The sequence below is a fragment of the Mus caroli genome, chromosome 10 (genome assembly GCF_900094665.2).
Source record: "Mus caroli chromosome 10, CAROLI_EIJ_v1.1, whole genome shotgun sequence".
Taxonomy (NCBI): Eukaryota; Metazoa; Chordata; class Mammalia; order Rodentia; family Muridae; genus Mus; species Mus caroli.
In genome coordinates, this window is record NC_034579.1 from 74,292,680 (window position 1) to 74,308,415 (window position 15,736).

Consider the following 15,736-nt stretch of genomic DNA (forward strand, 5'->3'; position numbering starts at 1 on the left):
AAAAAAAAAAAAAAAAAAAAAAAAAAAAAAAAGGGAGAATCTGAAGATGGATTGCCTGTGTTGTGGGCTGGGGGTCCTCAAGCAACCCCCATTGCTAGAAAGCCGCTCTGGACTGAGGCTCCCTGTGAGGTGAGAGGTCTTTGTTTTTCTGATACAAAGTTCCACTGTGTAGCCCTGGCTGACCTGGAACTTGCCCTGTATGCCAGGCTGGCTTCAGACTCAAGAGATCCACCTGCCTCTGCCTCCTGATTGCTGGGACTAAGGAGTCCTACTTAGTGTGGGCGCCCTGAGAGGGCGGGTCATGCTTTGGTGTGGGTGTGGAGGTCAGAGGGCAACTTGCAAGTCCTTTCTCTCCTCCCATTATGTGGGCCCTGGGAATACAATGCGGGTCGTCGGATTCCGTAGCAAGTACTTTTATCTACTGAGTCATCTTACTGGTCCACAAAGCCACCTTCTGAAGGAGTTGTCAATTACAAGTGGTGGCTCACAGTTCCCGTTGTGAGCCTGCCATCATCCCGTGTTCCCCTGCAGGTGGAGGTGGTGTTCTGGCTACTATCTATGTTGGCAACGCGCGACCAGGAAGATACTGCGCGCACACTGCTGGCCATGTCCAGCTCGCCAGAGAGCTGTGTAGCCATGCGCCGCTCGGGCTGTCTGCCACTGCTGCTCCAGATCCTTCATGGCACTGAGGCTGGGTCTGTGGGGCGCGCAGGGATCCCCGGAGCGCCTGGTGCCAAAGATGCACGCATGCGCGCCAACGCGGCCCTGCACAACATCGTTTTCTCCCAGCCAGATCAGGGCCTGGCACGCAAGGAGATGCGTGTGCTGCATGTGCTGGAGCAGATCCGAGCCTACTGCGAGACCTGCTGGGACTGGCTTCAGGCGCGGGACAGCGGGACAGAAAGTGGTACAGGAGACAGTGAGTATGCCTCATCCACAGGACCTGGATAGGCTTGGGGCAGGGGACCAACAAAGCCTCGCACCTTCTTACTGTTTCTAGCGGAACCCAAGGAACCTTAAGACAGTGTGGCAAAGGGATGAACAAGAATCTTTACCCCTGACCATGCCCTCAAAACTTCACTGAGAGATTCTATGGGAATCTCCCTGACCACGCCCCCAGCTCCCTCACTGGGGATTCTAGGCAGGGCTCCACCCCAACCAGGCCTCTAGCTCCTCACTGGGGGATTCTAGGCAGGGGCTATATTGTTGATCCAGGCCACCAGTCCTCCTTCTTTTGGTCTCACTAATTTATCCAGGCTGGCCTTGAACCTGCCCTATAGCGTAGGCCCTATAAGGTCACAAGGCTTGTGCCACCAGCACTACAGCAGTTTTTTGACCTATCCTTGCTATGGAGGTATGTAAGTAGCCTCAGCTCCTCTGCTGTGAGACGTTTGTATAGGAGGCCTTTAGTCAGTGTCTGACATGCCACAGATTTTGAAGCAGTAGGTACAGCACGAGGAGAGGCAAGGGAGAACATGGGTATCACTCCAGGAGGGAGACTCTAACCTCATGCCTGCCCACAGCTCCTGTCCCAATAGAGCCACAGATCTGCCAGGCTACCTGTGCAGTGATGAAGCTGTCATTTGACGAAGAATACCGTCGGGCTATGAATGAGCTAGGTGGGTGTCCCATCTAGGGTCCTCTCCTGAGCCTTAGCCACAGCTGTTGGCTGACCTATCTTAATGCCATGAGGTCATTACAGAGGATGGGTGGGACCCGGGGGGTGCTATAAAGAACTGGGAAGGTAGATGTGTACGGGATGGGGAGGCTGGCCCCTCTGGCCGATCTCAGTCCTTCCATGACACCCACCTTCCCTTCCCACACCTACAGGGGGCCTGCAGGCTGTGGCAGAACTACTGCAGGTGGATTATGAAATGCACAAGATGACCCAGGACCCACTCAACCTTGCCCTGCGCCGCTACGCTGGCATGACCCTCACCAACCTCACCTTTGGAGACGTTGCCAACAAGGTTCCCGGGGTGGGAAGAGGTTGGGCAAGGGTCAGGTACCATCTTGAGGTGTGCCCCATCTAACCTCAGACTGAATATGGTCCTGAGAAGTGGGGACAATCATTCCCAGTATACGGATGGGTAGAGCAGACAGATGATGTGGTCCAGAGAGGGCAGGAGCTGGGAAGGGTTTCTGCTGGGGTCACATCCATGCTGGCTCCCTGACCCCCAAGGTCTGGAGAATTGTGACTTCTGGGCTGGCAGAGTCTGAGGCTCACTTTCCTTAGCTGGCCAGTTGGGAGAAGGGAGAGGAAGGGCTGGGGAGTCCTCTGTTCTTACTGCTGTGACCTCAGCTGTTCAATGTCAATCCCAACAGGCCACACTGTGTGCCCGCCGAGGCTGCATGGAAGCTATTGTGGCCCAGCTTGGCTCTGAGAGCGAGGAGCTGCATCAGGTACACAGGGCAGGGGAGAGGCAGGCTTGGCCTGCTTCTCTTGGGTTGGGACGACTACCAGAGGTCTCTATCTGATCACTTCTAAGAATACTCCAAGTTTTGTTAATGGCCATCTTCCAGGGTCACAGTGGGTGGGAGGAAATGACACCTTTGGAACCTGGGCTCTGGGTCCCACTGAAGCTGCCTCTCCCACCCTGGTCAGGTTGTTTCCAGTATTCTGCGTAATCTGTCATGGAGGGCAGACATCAACAGCAAGAAGGTGCTGAGGGAGGTTGGCAGCATGACCGCCTTGATGGAATGTGTGCTGCGGGCCTCCAAGGTGAGCATGGGCAGCCTGGAACTGGGGAAACCAAGGTAAACTGGATGAATGAGCCTAGGGCTCCCAGGCTACAGCTCTGAAACCTCCAACCTTACACACCGCACCGCACTGAGGATGGAAGTACAGACATTCATAGAATCCTCACTGCTGAGCCACGCCCTAGCCCCTCACTGGGCGATTCTAAGCAGGGCTCCACCCTGACCATGCCTCCAGCCCCTCACTGGGCAATTCTAGGCAGGGCTCCAATCAAGAGCTACTTTAGCAGCCTTTTTTTTTTTGTTTTTGTTTTTTTTGTTTTTGTTTTTTGTTTTTTTGAGACAGGGTTTCTCTGTATAGCTTTGGCTGTCCTGGAACTCACTCTGTAGAACAGGCTGGCCTCGAACTCAGAAATCTGCCTGCCTCTGCCTCCCGAGTGCTGGGATCAAAGGCGTGCGCCACCACGCCCAGCTTAGAAGCATTTTTTGATTATTATTCATATTGCAGATATTCCAGGCTGGCCTGGAGTTTGTAACCCTCCTGCCTCAGGCTCCTGAATACACAATCCTTCACTACCAGGCTGGGCTGTTGATTCTGTGGAAAATCTTTTGGCCCGAGTGGTGGGGCCCACGAGTGGCTACACCCCTCATGCTGACCACCCTTCCCTCCCACCCCAGGAGTCGACCCTAAAGAGTGTGCTCAGCGCTCTGTGGAACCTGTCGGCACACAGCACAGAGAACAAGGCGGCCATCTGCCAGGTAGATGGTGCACTGGGTTTCCTGGTGAGCACCCTCACATACCGTTGCCAAGGGAACTCCCTGGCAGTCATTGAGAGTGGCGGTGGGATCCTGCGCAACGTGTCAAGCCTCATTGCCACACGGGAGGACTACAGGTCAGCTCCCATCACGACCCACCCATATCACAGAGGCCGGGAATGGGAGATGGTAGGGGAACAGTGGCTGCTCTTGCAGAGGGCCTGGGTTTGGCCGTCAGCACCGCATGGTGACACACAGACACCCTTAACTCCAGTTCCACGGGATCCTGTGCCCTCTTCTTACATGTGGCACACAGACAAACAAACATCCAGGCAAAACGACCATACACAGAGTATAACATAAACCACATCACTAGATAATGTTCATAATAAGGCAGACGCGGCAGGGCGTGCTCCCCACCCCAGCACCCGGGAAGCAGAGAGAGGATGCCCTACAAGTCTAAGGCCAGCCTGGCTTCTAGCAAGTTCCAGGCCAGTCAGGACTGTCAATTGAGATCTTTTCTCAGACAAGGAGGAAAGGAAAGGGGTGGGGCCAGGTATGGTGTGCGTCTCAGTAACTGTCCATATGTGCCACTTTGTTCCCAACACGCGGGGTTGGGCAGCTCACCACAGGTGACTTCAGTTCCAGGGGCTCTGTCGCCCCCTTCTGCTGCTGGTGGGCACTTCACACATGGTGCACAGACAGACACACAGCCGTACACATGAAATAAAATGACAGGAATTTTAAAATTGGGCTGGAGAGATGGCTCAGTGGTTAAGAGCACTGACTGCTCTTCCAGAGGTCCTGAGTTCAGTTCCCAGCAACCACATGGTGTCTCACAACCATCTGTAATGGGATCCGATGTCCTCTTCTGGTGCTTCTTATATACATAAAATCATAAAATAAATAAATAAATTTTTTCTTTTCTTTTTTCTTCTTCTTCTTCTTCTTTTTTTTTTTTTGAGATCCCTGGCTGTCTTGGAACTCACTCTGTAGACCAGGCTGGCCTCGAACTCAGAACTCAGCCTGTCTCTGCCTCCCAAGTGCTGGGATTAAAGGTGTGCGACACCACTGCCCAGAAAATAAATCTTTTTTAAAAAATAATTTTAAAATTAAGTCTTAAAAACAAATGAAGCCGGCCGTGGTGGCGCACGCCTTTAATCCAAGCACTTGAGAGGCAGAAGCAGGCAGATCTCTGAGTCCGAGGCCAGCCTGGTCTATAGAGCGAGTTCCAGGACAGCGAGGGCTACACAGAGAAACCTTGTCTCGAAAAAACAAAAAACAAAAAAGTCTTAAAAACAAACCAAATAAGCTGGGCATGGTGGCGCACGCCTTTAATCCCAGCACTTGGAAGGCAGAGGCAGGTGGATTTCTGAGTTCGAGGCCAGCCTGCTCTACAGAGTGAGTTCCAGGACAGCCCGGGCTACAGAGAAATCCTGTCTCGAAAAAAACAAAAAACAAACCAAATACATAACCCAGATATGGAGGTACAGGACACACACCTATAAGCCTGGCACAGGAAGGTCACCTTCAGCTAGCTATGGAGTTTAAAGTTAGCCTCGGCTTGCTCAGGCCCTTCCTCAAAACAAAACAAATCCAAACAGCTGCGGGGAATCATGCAGCGCGGCTGGGAAAGCTTATGGTATAGCTATTTTATTTTTTTCTCAAATTCACACTTAAAGGATGGACATTTTAATCTGCTATATCTAGAGATTCTAGTCTTGTGTGGTGGGCGGGGCATGTAGGGGCGTGGCTAGGCCTTGCTAGCAAGCTGGGGTCGTTCAGCTAGTGGGGGCAAAGTGGAGGTGGGCATGGTTGAGCACAGGCTTGACAGGTAGGTATGGACTGGGCGGGGTGGGGCGGGGCAAACCAAGGGGCATAGCGAGGCAGTGTTGTGATTGGCTGAGCGGGGTCATCACAGGCAGGGGTGGACCTAATTTACTTGGTTGGCTAAGAGTTCAGCAAGGTAGAGGTGAGTATAGGGGAGATGGGTGGGCATGATTGAACAAAGGGCATAGCTAGCCTAGAGGAGTGGCTGAGTCAGGCAAGCATGGCTGGGCTGGGGACCTTGGGAGAGGAGCTCTCGTGTAGTGTGGCGGGAATGGCAGTGTGGTGTGGATGGTGGGCACTGCAGGGCTGGGGTAAAGCCCACCTTTTTTTTCTCTGGGTTCCCCCCAGGCAGGTGCTCCGTGACCACAACTGCCTGCAGACACTACTGCAGCACCTCACATCACACAGTTTGACCATCGTGAGCAATGCCTGCGGCACCCTCTGGAACCTGTCTGCCCGCAGCCCCCGCGATCAGGAACTATTGTGGGACCTGGGGGCCGTGGGCATGCTACGCAACCTTGTCCACTCCAAACACAAGATGATCGCCATGGGTAGTGCTGCTGCTCTGCGGAACCTGCTAGCCCACCGACCCGCCAAGTATCAGGCCGCAGCCATGGCTGTCTCCCCAGGCACCTGCGTGCCCAGTCTGTACGTCCGCAAGCAGAGGGCTCTGGAAGCTGAGTTGGACACTCGGCACCTGGTGCATGCACTCAGTCACTTAGAGAAGCAGGGTCTGCCTGAGGCAGAGACCACTTCAAAGAAACCCCTGCCACCTCTCCGCCACCTGGACGGGCTGGTGCAGGACTATGCCTCTGATTCTGGCTGCTTTGATGATGATGATGCACCATCCCTGGCTGCTGCGGCCACCACAGCTGAGCCTGCCAGCCCAGCAGTGATGTCTATGTTCCTTGGCGGTCCCTTCCTTCAGGGCCAGGCACTGGCCCGCACCCCACCTGCCCGCCAGGGTGGCCTAGAAGCCGAGAAGGAGGCTGGTGGGGAGGCAGCTGTGGCTGCCAAGGCCAAGGCCAAGCTGGCCTTGGCTGTGGCTCGGATTGACCGATTGGTGGAGGACATCTCTGCCCTGCACACCTCATCAGACGACAGCTTCAGTCTCAGCTCGGGGGACCCTGGGCAGGAGGCACCAAGGGAGGGCCGTGCTCAGTCCTGCTCTCCATGCCGGGGCACCGAGGGTGGGAGGCGTGAGGCTGGCAGCCGGGCGCACCCTCTGCTGAGGCTCAAGGCAGCCCACACCAGCCTCTCGAATGATAGCTTGAACAGCGGTAGCACCAGCGATGGCTACTGTACCCGAGAACACATGACGCCTTGCCCGCTGGCTGCATTGGCCGAGCACCGTGATGACCCTGTGCGCGGACAGACTCGGCCCAGTCGACTGGACCTGGACCTTCCCAGCCGGGCTGAGCTTCCTGCCCGGGACACAGCAGCCACCGATGCCCGAGTGCGCACAATCAAGTTATCCCCAACCTATCAGCATGTTCCACTGTTGGATGGGGCTGCTGGGGCAGGTGTTCGACCCCTGGTTGGGCCGGGAACGTCCCCAGGGGCTCGGAAACAGGCATGGATACCTGCAGACAGCCTGAGCAAAGTCCCTGAGAAACTGGTGGCCTCTCCACTGCCCATGGCTAGCAAGGTGCTGCAGAAGCTGGTGGCACAGGATGGGCCGATGTCCCTCTCCAGGTGCAGCTCTCTGTCCTCTCTGTCTTCCACGGGCCATGCCGTCCCTAGCCAGGCGGAGAACCTTGACAGCGATTCATCCCTGGAGGGGCTTGAGGAGGCTGGTGAGGCTGAGCTGGGTAGGGCGTGGCGAGCATCTGGGTCCACCTCTCTTCCGGTGTCCATCCCAGCCCCGCAGCGGGGGCGCAGTAGAGGTCTTGGGGTGGAGGATGCAACACCATCCAGCTCATCTGAGAACTGCGTCCAGGAGACGCCCTTGGTCCTGAGCCGTTGTAGTTCCGTGAGCTCCCTGGGGAGCTTCGAGAGCCGCTCCATTGCCAGCTCCATCCCCAGTGACCCGTGCAGTGGGCTGGGCAGTGGCACTGTGAGTCCCAGCGAGCTGCCAGACAGCCCCGGGCAGACGATGCCACCAAGCCGCAGCAAGACGCCACCGGCACCTCCTGGGCAGCCTGAGACCAGCCAGTTCAGCCTGCAGTGGGAAAGCTATGTGAAACGCTTCCTAGACATCGCAGACTGTCGAGAAAGATGCCAGCCGCCCTCGGAGCTGGACGCGGGCAGCGTTCGCTTCACAGTGGAGAAGCCAGACGAGAATTTCTCCTGCGCCTCCAGCCTCAGTGCACTGGCCCTGCATGAGCTGTATGTTCAGCAGGATGTGGAGCTGCGTCTGAGGCCACCTGCCTGCCCAGAGCGTGGGGTGGGTGGTGGGGGCCACCGTCGGAGGGACGAGGCTGCCAGCCGCTTGGATGGTCCAGCACCAGCTGGTTCTAGGGCTCGGTCAGCAACTGATAAAGAACTGGAGGCTTTGCGTGAATGCCTAGGGGCAGCCATGCCCGCCCGGCTCCGCAAGGTGGCCTCGGCCTTGGTGCCGGGCCGCCGCGCATTGCCCGTCCCTGTGTACATGTTAGTGCCCGCCCCGGCTCGGGGTGATGACTCAGGCACGGACTCTGCAGAGGGCACACCCGTTAACTTTTCCAGTGCAGCCTCGCTCAGTGACGAGACCTTACAGGGACCCTCCAGGGACAAGCCGGCCGGACCTGGGGACAGGCAGAAACCTACAGGCCGAGCTGCCCCTGCCAGGCAGACCCGATCTCACCGGCCCAAGGCAGCAGGCGCTGGTAAGAGCACAGAACACACCCGGGGGCCCAGTAGGAACCGGGCAGGATTGGAGCTACCCCTCAGCAGGCCCCAGAGTGCTCGGTCCAACAGGGATAGCTCATGCCAGACCCGGACCCGCGGAGATGGTGCCCTGCAGTCGCTATGCCTCACAACACCCACAGAGGAAGCTGTGTACTGCTTCTATGACTCTGATGAGGAACCACCAGCCACTGCACCACCACCTCGGCGGGCATCCGCCATCCCACGGGCTCTAAAGCGCGAGAAACCCGCAGGCAGAAAGGAGACTCCATCCAGGGCGGCCCAGCCTGTCACACTTCCTGTGAGAGCCCAGCCCAGACTGATCGTGGATGAGACCCCGCCCTGCTATTCCCTGACTTCCTCAGCTAGTTCCCTCAGTGAGCCTGAGGCCTCTGAACAGCCGGCCAGTCATGCTCTCGGCCAGAAGCAGGGTAGTAAACAGGACAGCTCTCCTAGCCCAAGGGCAGAAGAGGAACTTCTGCAGAGATGTATCAGCTTGGCCATGCCCAGGCGCCGGACCCAGATGCCTGGCTCGCGGCGTCGCAAGCCCAGAGCCGTGAGGTCAGACATAAGGCCCACTGAGATAACCCAGAAATGCCAGGAGGAGGTGGCTGGCTCCGATCCAGCCTCTGACCTGGACAGTGTGGAGTGGCAGGCTATCCAAGAGGGCGCAAACTCCATTGTCACGTGGCTGCATCAGGCAGCGGCCAAAGCCAGCCTGGAAGCATCTTCTGAGTCTGACTCCCTCTTGTCTTTGGTGTCCGGGGTGTCAGCAGGCTCCACCCTCCAGCCCTCCAAGCTCAGGAAAGGGCGAAAGCCTGCAGCAGAGGCTGGAGGTGCCTGGCGTCCTGAGAAACGGGGCACAACTTCCACTAAGATCAATGGGAGTCCCCGGCTACCTAATGGCCCTGAGAAGGCAAAGGGTACCCAGAAAATGACGGCAGGGGAGTCGACCATGCTCCGAGGGCGGACAGTGATCTACTCAGCCGGCCCAGCCTCCCGCACTCAGTCCAAAGGTATTTCTGGACCTTGTACCACACCTAAGAAGACAGGGACATCTGGTACCACTCAGCCAGAAACTGTCACCAAAGCCCCCAGCCCTGAGCAACAACGTTCACGGAGCCTCCACCGACCGGGCAAGATCTCTGAGCTGGCAGCTTTGCGCCACCCGCCCAGGAGTGCCACTCCTCCAGCCCGCCTCGTCAAGACCCCGTCCTCAAGCTCTTCACAGACCTCCCCAGCATCCCAGCCCCTGCCTAGGCGGTCCCCTCTGGCCACTCCAACAGGAGGACCTCTGCCTGGCCCTGGGGGGTCCCCGGTGCCCAAGTCACCAGCGCGGGCCCTTCTGGCTAAGCAACACAAGACCCAGAAGTCACCTGTGCGGATCCCATTCATGCAAAGGCCAGCCAGGCGAGTGCCACCTCCACTGGCCAGGCCATCCCCAGAACCTGGCTCTAGGGGCCGAGCTGGAGCTGAGGGTACTCCTGGGGCACGTGGCAGCCGCCTGGGCCTGGTGCGAATGGCGTCAGCTCGCTCCAGTGGCAGCGAGTCCTCGGATCGCTCAGGCTTCCGAAGGCAGCTGACTTTCATCAAGGAATCCCCAGGTCTCCTTCGGCGGCGCAGATCAGAGCTGTCCTCTGCGGACTCCACAGCCTCCACCTCCCAGGCCGCTTCGCCCCGCCGTGGACGGCCTGCACTCCCTGCTGTCTTTCTCTGCTCCTCTCGTTGCGATGAGCTGCGGGTATCCCCACGGCAGCCCCTGGCAGCACAGAGGTCCCTACAGGCCAAGCCAGGTCTCGCGCCACGTGCGCCCAGACGCACCAGCTCTGAGAGCCCCTCACGCCTGCCTGTGCGGGCGAGCCCTGGACGGCCTGAGACAGTCAAGCGGTACGCATCCCTGCCACATATTAGTGTGTCCCGCAGGCCCGATAGCGCTGTCTCTGTGCCCACCACCCAGGCCAATGCCACACGCCGGGGAAGTGATGGCGAGGCCAGGCCGCTGCCCAGGGTAGCTCCTCCGGGTACGACCTGGCGTCGAATCAAAGATGAAGATGTCCCCCACATCCTGCGCAGCACGCTGCCTGCCACTGCCCTGCCTCTCAGGGTCTCGTCACCCGAAGACAGCCCCGCTGGAACTCCACAGCGCAAGACCAGTGACGCAGTGGTGCAAACAGAGGACGTGGCCACTTCTAAGACCAACTCTAGCACGTCACCTAGCCTGGAAAGCAGGGATCTGCCACAGGCCTCGGCTAGCGGCCCTGTGGCTCCCCAGGGCAGCGATGTGGATGGACCAGTACTCACCAAGCCTCCTGCCTCAGCGCCCTTCCCCCATGAGGGTCTGAGTGCTGTCATAGCAGGCTTTCCCACCAGCAGGCATGGCTCCCCCAGCAGGGCTGCACGGGTTCCCCCCTTCAACTATGTGCCCAGCCCTATGGCAGCGGCCACAATGGCCAGTGACTCCGCAGTGGAGAAAGCCCCGGTCTCCTCTCCAGCCAGTCTCCTGGAGTAGTGGGTATAGGCCTGAATCCGGAACTTTCTCTCCTCACCCTGTGGCCCAGGCTGGCTGCACGTGGGCCTGCTCTCTAAATGCTCTGAGTAGGCGCATCTATGCCCTCAGAGCCGCTGTCCAGCTCGCACCTCTGCACCTTAGGGCCAGCCCGTGCTTCTATGCCTGGGGCTCAAGGGAATCGGCTATAGACTGGCCGCAGGGCACACACAGCCCCATTTTCTGAGGTTGGCCTGGGAAGGGGTGGACAGCCGATCTCTGAGAGCCACTAGCTGTGGGCCCATGCAGGACCTGTCCTGAGCTGCACCCAGCAGGAGGGTGGGTGGACATGGCTTCTAGGGAGATGACTGTGCTTGCCTGCCTGAGGTGGGCACAGGCTGCGGGGTGGGGCAGTGAGCCTCTGCGTGGCAGCTGGGGCTGCCTCAGCCCTGCACTGTGGAAGCCTGTAATTAGTGCTGGGGTAATTGGTTAATGATGACTCTGCCAGGGGTGTTTGCCTTCTCCGAGGCGGGCTGAAGAGTGCTTGGCGAGGGGCTGTAGACAAGCTGCTCCCAGCATTCGTCATGGCCGCTGAGAGATTGCCAAGGGCAAACAGCCCTCTTGACACAAAACCTGTGGATCAGCCAACACTATGTCCCTTTACTGACAGGAGGGACTCTAATTCCAAGGACAAGCTGGCTAGGCTCTGCAGGGCCCAGGAGTCAGCCAGCATCCCTGAAGGGAGGTGGGCCCGTCTGTGTGAGCCTGGTCCTTCCCAGGCCTGCCTGTCTTATGATGCAGGTGTTAGGACCAGATCAGATCTCTCTCTCTCGTGCCTCAGTCACAGCCTGGAATCACAATGGGGGCTTGGTGACAGTGTGGGGCGCCTGGAGCTGCTACAGAGGGCAGGGACCCAGGTGGAGAGTGGGACCCAGACGTAAGGTAGCCAAGCCTTCAAGGACCTGGGCTATCACAGGGGCAGAGTGAGGACTCAGCTTGGTCTTTCCACAGAGAGCCAACAACCTCTCTACTGTGGAATGCCAGACTGCTCTTGGTAAGGGGCCCTATAACCATGGCCATCTGCATGAGCTGTCCCCAGAGAAGGGACCATCCCTTGAGCTGGCCTCAAGTCCCTCTTCTGAGATGAGGGAAGTGGCTTTGAGAATGGGGTGGGGCGGGTGGCCTTGGGAGGGACGATGACACTGCTGTCCTCTTCTCCATAGGTCCCTTTTATGGCAGGAAGCCGAGAGCCAAGCATGCTGCCTCACAGGGGCAGGCTGATGACTAGGGGCCACCATGTGTGGGCTACCCCTATCATGACACCCATCCAGTGCTTTGAAAGTCCACAGTCTAAGCAATGCCTGATGTTTCCTTGTCTGGGGGGCTCTGGCCCCTAACTGTTGGGGTCAATGTCACAGTAGAAACTCCAGACACCAACTGCTCAATGCCAGGACCTTGCCTGCCAGCCAGGGCTGCTGGCCTGCGGGTGACTGGTAGGGAGGGGACACGGAAGGCCCTTTTCAGAACAAAGCCAAGTGGCTCTAGGAGACCCTCTCAAACCTCAGAGGCATCCCAGGATGACCCTGAACTGGGGTTGTAGACTGAGCCTGTGCACCACACAGTGTGGGAGCCCAGGTGGCCAGCGTGCTGCTCTGATCCTCAGTTTCCCCACGTGGGCCGTGGGGCGGACTCAGAGTGGAACAGCAGAGATGTCTGGGCTGTGCCACCAGCATGCAAGGGCCATCTTTCTCCCAGCCACCTCCTCCCGTCCTGTCAGCCTTGGGGGCCCAGCAGCCACATTTGCCTTCTTCACCCCAGACAGTGGGGGACACAAGACACAGTGTAACATCCAGCCCAGGGTAGGTAAGAGCTGGTGTGCCCTTAGATTCAGAACAGGAGGGGTCTGCTATCCGCCAGGCTGCCGATGGCTGCTAGCGCTCTGAGCTGGACACCAGTGGTCTACCGGAGACTAACCACTGGGTGCTTGACCAGGGCATCATGCCCACCAGTTACCTCACTGTGTGTGTGTGTCTGTCTGTCGCTGTCCCTGGCCAATGTCACCCCTTGCTCACACCTGGTCAGTGTGTCCCCTGCTGCCATACTGTCTCCGCCCTGTTCTACTACAGTGTTACACTTCTGTACATACTGACCCCGACCCCCCACGCAGACCCCCGGGTGGACACCCTGCCTGGCTTCTGATTCTTGTTCATATCTTTAATAAAGCGAGACACTCCGTCGCTCTGTAGCTTCATCTTTATCACTGGCTCTGGAGGGGGAGGGAGGTCATTCCAAGACCTTCTTCTACAGCTCTGTTCAACCCCAGAAGGCGTTTCTGAGCCCCCTCACTGACTCGACAGCGTGTCACGTCCCCACATGCTGGAGCCAAGGTTGACTGAGGTTCAGCCAAGCCGTACCTGGCCATCAGCCACTGGTCACTTGTGGTGGAGGTGTCATGGTGGAGGTGGGGACCAGGAGTCCAAACTGCACTGGTCAGGGCAAGCTGGACCCCGTGACCGCCAGGAATGTGGAATGTCAGGAATGACGTAGCCACAAGCTAAGGCCACTTCTGACAAAACAGTTCCAGCCAGCTTGGGACCCAAGGAGGCAGGTGTAGTAGCCAGCGCCTGAGCTGCCAAGGGGTGGCAGGGGCTTGGGTACCCAGTGATCTAGCCTGGCTTAAGGGAGATATGTGTTCAGGCATCAAACATCTTTAATCTTCCAGAACTAAAGTCCAGCCACCCCAAGAGTGGTGGGTCTTCTGCAAGAAGGCAAACTAAATCACAGGTCCAGAAGGGGCAACGTTCACCACACACAGGGACCCGGCCTTTGAGTTCCTCTTGGACCCCTGAGCTCCCCAGAATGGAAACTCCCTTGATGAGTCTCCCCGGCCCCAGGGAGAACTGAGAAGGCAGTGTAGCCCTAGAGGGCCTGAGCCAGGCTCTATGAAACGTGCAGCTAGCCCATTCTCTCAACCAAGATGCCAGTGGCTGGCCTGCTGTGGATGCTGGGGATGAAGACCTTCACTGCCTGGGGTGACATGGAACAGAAGAGCACACCAGTCACTATGGGGCAGACTGGCTCTGAGCCCCGACCTGCAGTCAAGTCCTTGATGCAATCTAGGCCGGTGTCCCCATGAATGAGGAGGTGGCCATGTCCCCAAGTCCCATCATGAATTAGAGGCAATTAAGGATGGAAGAGGGGACAAAGCTGCTAGCTGGCAAGGTGGGCCACTGGGTCTCCCCAGGCCAGGGTTGGGACAGCAAATGTTGACCCAGAGCCTCTGGTTGCTAGGTGCCCAGGCCTGGACCAAGGACATCAGGTGTAACCTCGGCTCTAGGAGGTGGCTGAAGTCACCTGGCTGATATCCTGTTCCAGCCGCTGACCAGCTTGCCGAAGGCCATCGAACTTCTGTCTCAGAGCATCCCCCGCCTGCCGCAGCCTCTCATTCATAGCCATGTAGGCCCGGCTCTGTTGGTAGATCTGCTCCTGCTGGATCTCAGAGTCCTCAGCCCTTGGGGATGGGTCTGGGGGTTCTGAAGAGAAGAAACAGTGTCACCATCCCCAGGCCTGACATCCACCAACCCAGAGGCAAGAGGATCAGTGGTTCAAGGTCATCCTTGGCTACATGGTGAGTTCAAGGCCAGCCTGGGCTATATAGGCCTTAATAGAAAACTAGACTCAGAAAACACTGAGACACTAGAAAACAAGACTCAGTTTCAGGTTTTGGTGTCATGGAGAGGACAGGACACCTCCAGCCACCCTGGCCTGCCGTTCTACCCAGGACTGCCTGGGTTCCTGGATCCTAGGACAGGACTCGCAGATATGGCCCCTGCAAGTACTCCGTCCCCCCATTAATTTGTAGGAGCAGCTGGCCACGCCCCCGAGACAAGGTCTTGAACTCACAGCAATCTTCTTGCCCTAAGACCCCAGTTGGTTTAAGTCACCAAGCTCAGCAGCACTTTCAACTTTTTTGTTTGTTTGTTTGTTTGTTTTTCGAGACAAGGTTTCTCTGTGTAGCCCTGGCTGTCCTGGAACTCACTCTGTCGACCTGTAGACCAGGCTGGCCTCGAACTCAGAAATCCGCCTGCCTCTGCCTCCCAAGAGCTGGGAGCACTTTCAATTTTATTTCTGATGATCTGTCTTTGCAGGGGAAGAGAAGGCCAGGGACAAGATTCGTCCCTGCAGTCGGTTTGCTCCCCACTCGGGAGTCTCACGTTCTCCTACCTTCCGGGGCCAGGGCAGTGAAAACAGGATCTTGAGCGGGTGCCCCTCGCACGTCCTCCAGGATCTGCTCCACCGTGGGAGGCGCGGGGCGAGTGGGCAGCACCACGCGTTTCTTCGCCTTGGAGCTCATCTTGTAGGTGGAGCGCGCGCTAACCGGGGGTCCACTTTCGGCTCGGCCCGCCCACCTCGCGAACTCCTACGCGCACCCCTTACAGACCTGCGCCGAGGTCCCTACCCCGTCTCGCTTTCCCTCCTCCCAGGACCTCGGAGTTTGGCTCGATCTCCGCGCCAGTTTGCTCTTGGAAAACCCCGCTGCCTATCTTCGTTCCGAGAACCTAGGCGGCCGCCACCGCTTCCGCTTCCTGCTTGAACGCCAGTACGTTCCGGCACTTCCGGTCCACTCCAGCGCCACTCCTCGCGAAACCCCTCCCCCGTCTTAAAGAGCCCTAAGCCTAGATGCTCCTAGGTGCTAAGATCAGAAGGAACTCTGCCCTCCCTCACCCCTTGTGGTGGGAGGAAAGAGGTGAACGTGATTTTGAGAGTAATCAGTGTCCAACTATTGCCAGGTACACAGTGAGCGCTCAATAAATGCTGGATGGAACCTAGCCACAGGCTTTGCTTCCTTGTGGTAGATCTTTAACTCAGTACTTTAATCTCAGTACTGAGAGGCAGAGGCAGGCAGACCTCTGTGAGTTCAAGATCATCTTGGTCTATATGGGGAATCCCAGGACAGTCAGGACTACACAGTGAGACCCTGTCTCAAAAGAGCAGTGGGAAGATCGGGCATGGTGGGGCACGCCTTTAAATCTCAGCACTCGGGAGGCAGAGGCAGGTGGAATTCTGAGTTTGAGGCCAGCCTGGTCTACAAAGTGAGTTCCAGGACAGCCAGGGCTAAACAGAGAAATCCTGTCTCGAAAA

The 15,736-nt window shown here is 57.7% G+C and overlaps 2 protein-coding genes across 7 annotated transcripts in view; one reads left to right on the top strand and one right to left on the bottom strand.

The window, feature by feature from the left end:
• Nucleotides 1-12,830, top strand: part of Apc2 (APC regulator of WNT signaling pathway 2) — a 22,297-nt gene extending 9,467 nt beyond the window's left edge. For all 5 annotated transcript variants that reach the window (XM_029482599.1, XM_021174477.2, XM_029482600.1 and 2 more), the window contains exons 9-15: nucleotides 532-919; nucleotides 1,524-1,619; nucleotides 1,831-1,970; nucleotides 2,326-2,403; nucleotides 2,606-2,722; nucleotides 3,376-3,590; nucleotides 5,632-12,830. In XM_029482599.1, the coding sequence (XP_029338459.1) occupies nucleotides 532-919; nucleotides 1,524-1,619; nucleotides 1,831-1,970; nucleotides 2,326-2,403; nucleotides 2,606-2,722; nucleotides 3,376-3,590; nucleotides 5,632-10,618 (6,021 nt within the window). In that variant the 3' untranslated portion in view covers nucleotides 10,619-12,830. The remainder of the gene's footprint in view (nucleotides 1-531; nucleotides 920-1,523; nucleotides 1,620-1,830; nucleotides 1,971-2,325; nucleotides 2,404-2,605; nucleotides 2,723-3,375; nucleotides 3,591-5,631) is intronic.
• On the bottom strand, nucleotides 12,830-15,186 carry C10H19orf25 (chromosome 10 C19orf25 homolog). Of its 2 annotated transcripts, XM_021174478.2 has the most exons (3): nucleotides 14,819-15,179; nucleotides 13,949-14,127; nucleotides 13,286-13,621 (listed from the first exon to the last, which is right to left on the bottom strand). In XM_021174478.2, exons 1-3 carry the CDS (start codon nucleotides 14,946-14,948, stop codon nucleotides 13,550-13,552), a joined length of 381 nt encoding a protein of 126 aa, XP_021030137.1. In that variant the 5' UTR covers nucleotides 14,949-15,179; the 3' UTR covers nucleotides 13,286-13,549. The 2 variants fall into 2 exon arrangements, with proteins under 2 accessions (XP_021030138.1, XP_021030137.1); XM_021174479.1 differs by having other exon boundaries at nucleotides 12,830-14,127; nucleotides 14,819-15,186.
• Nucleotides 15,187-15,736: the final 550 nt, after the last annotated feature.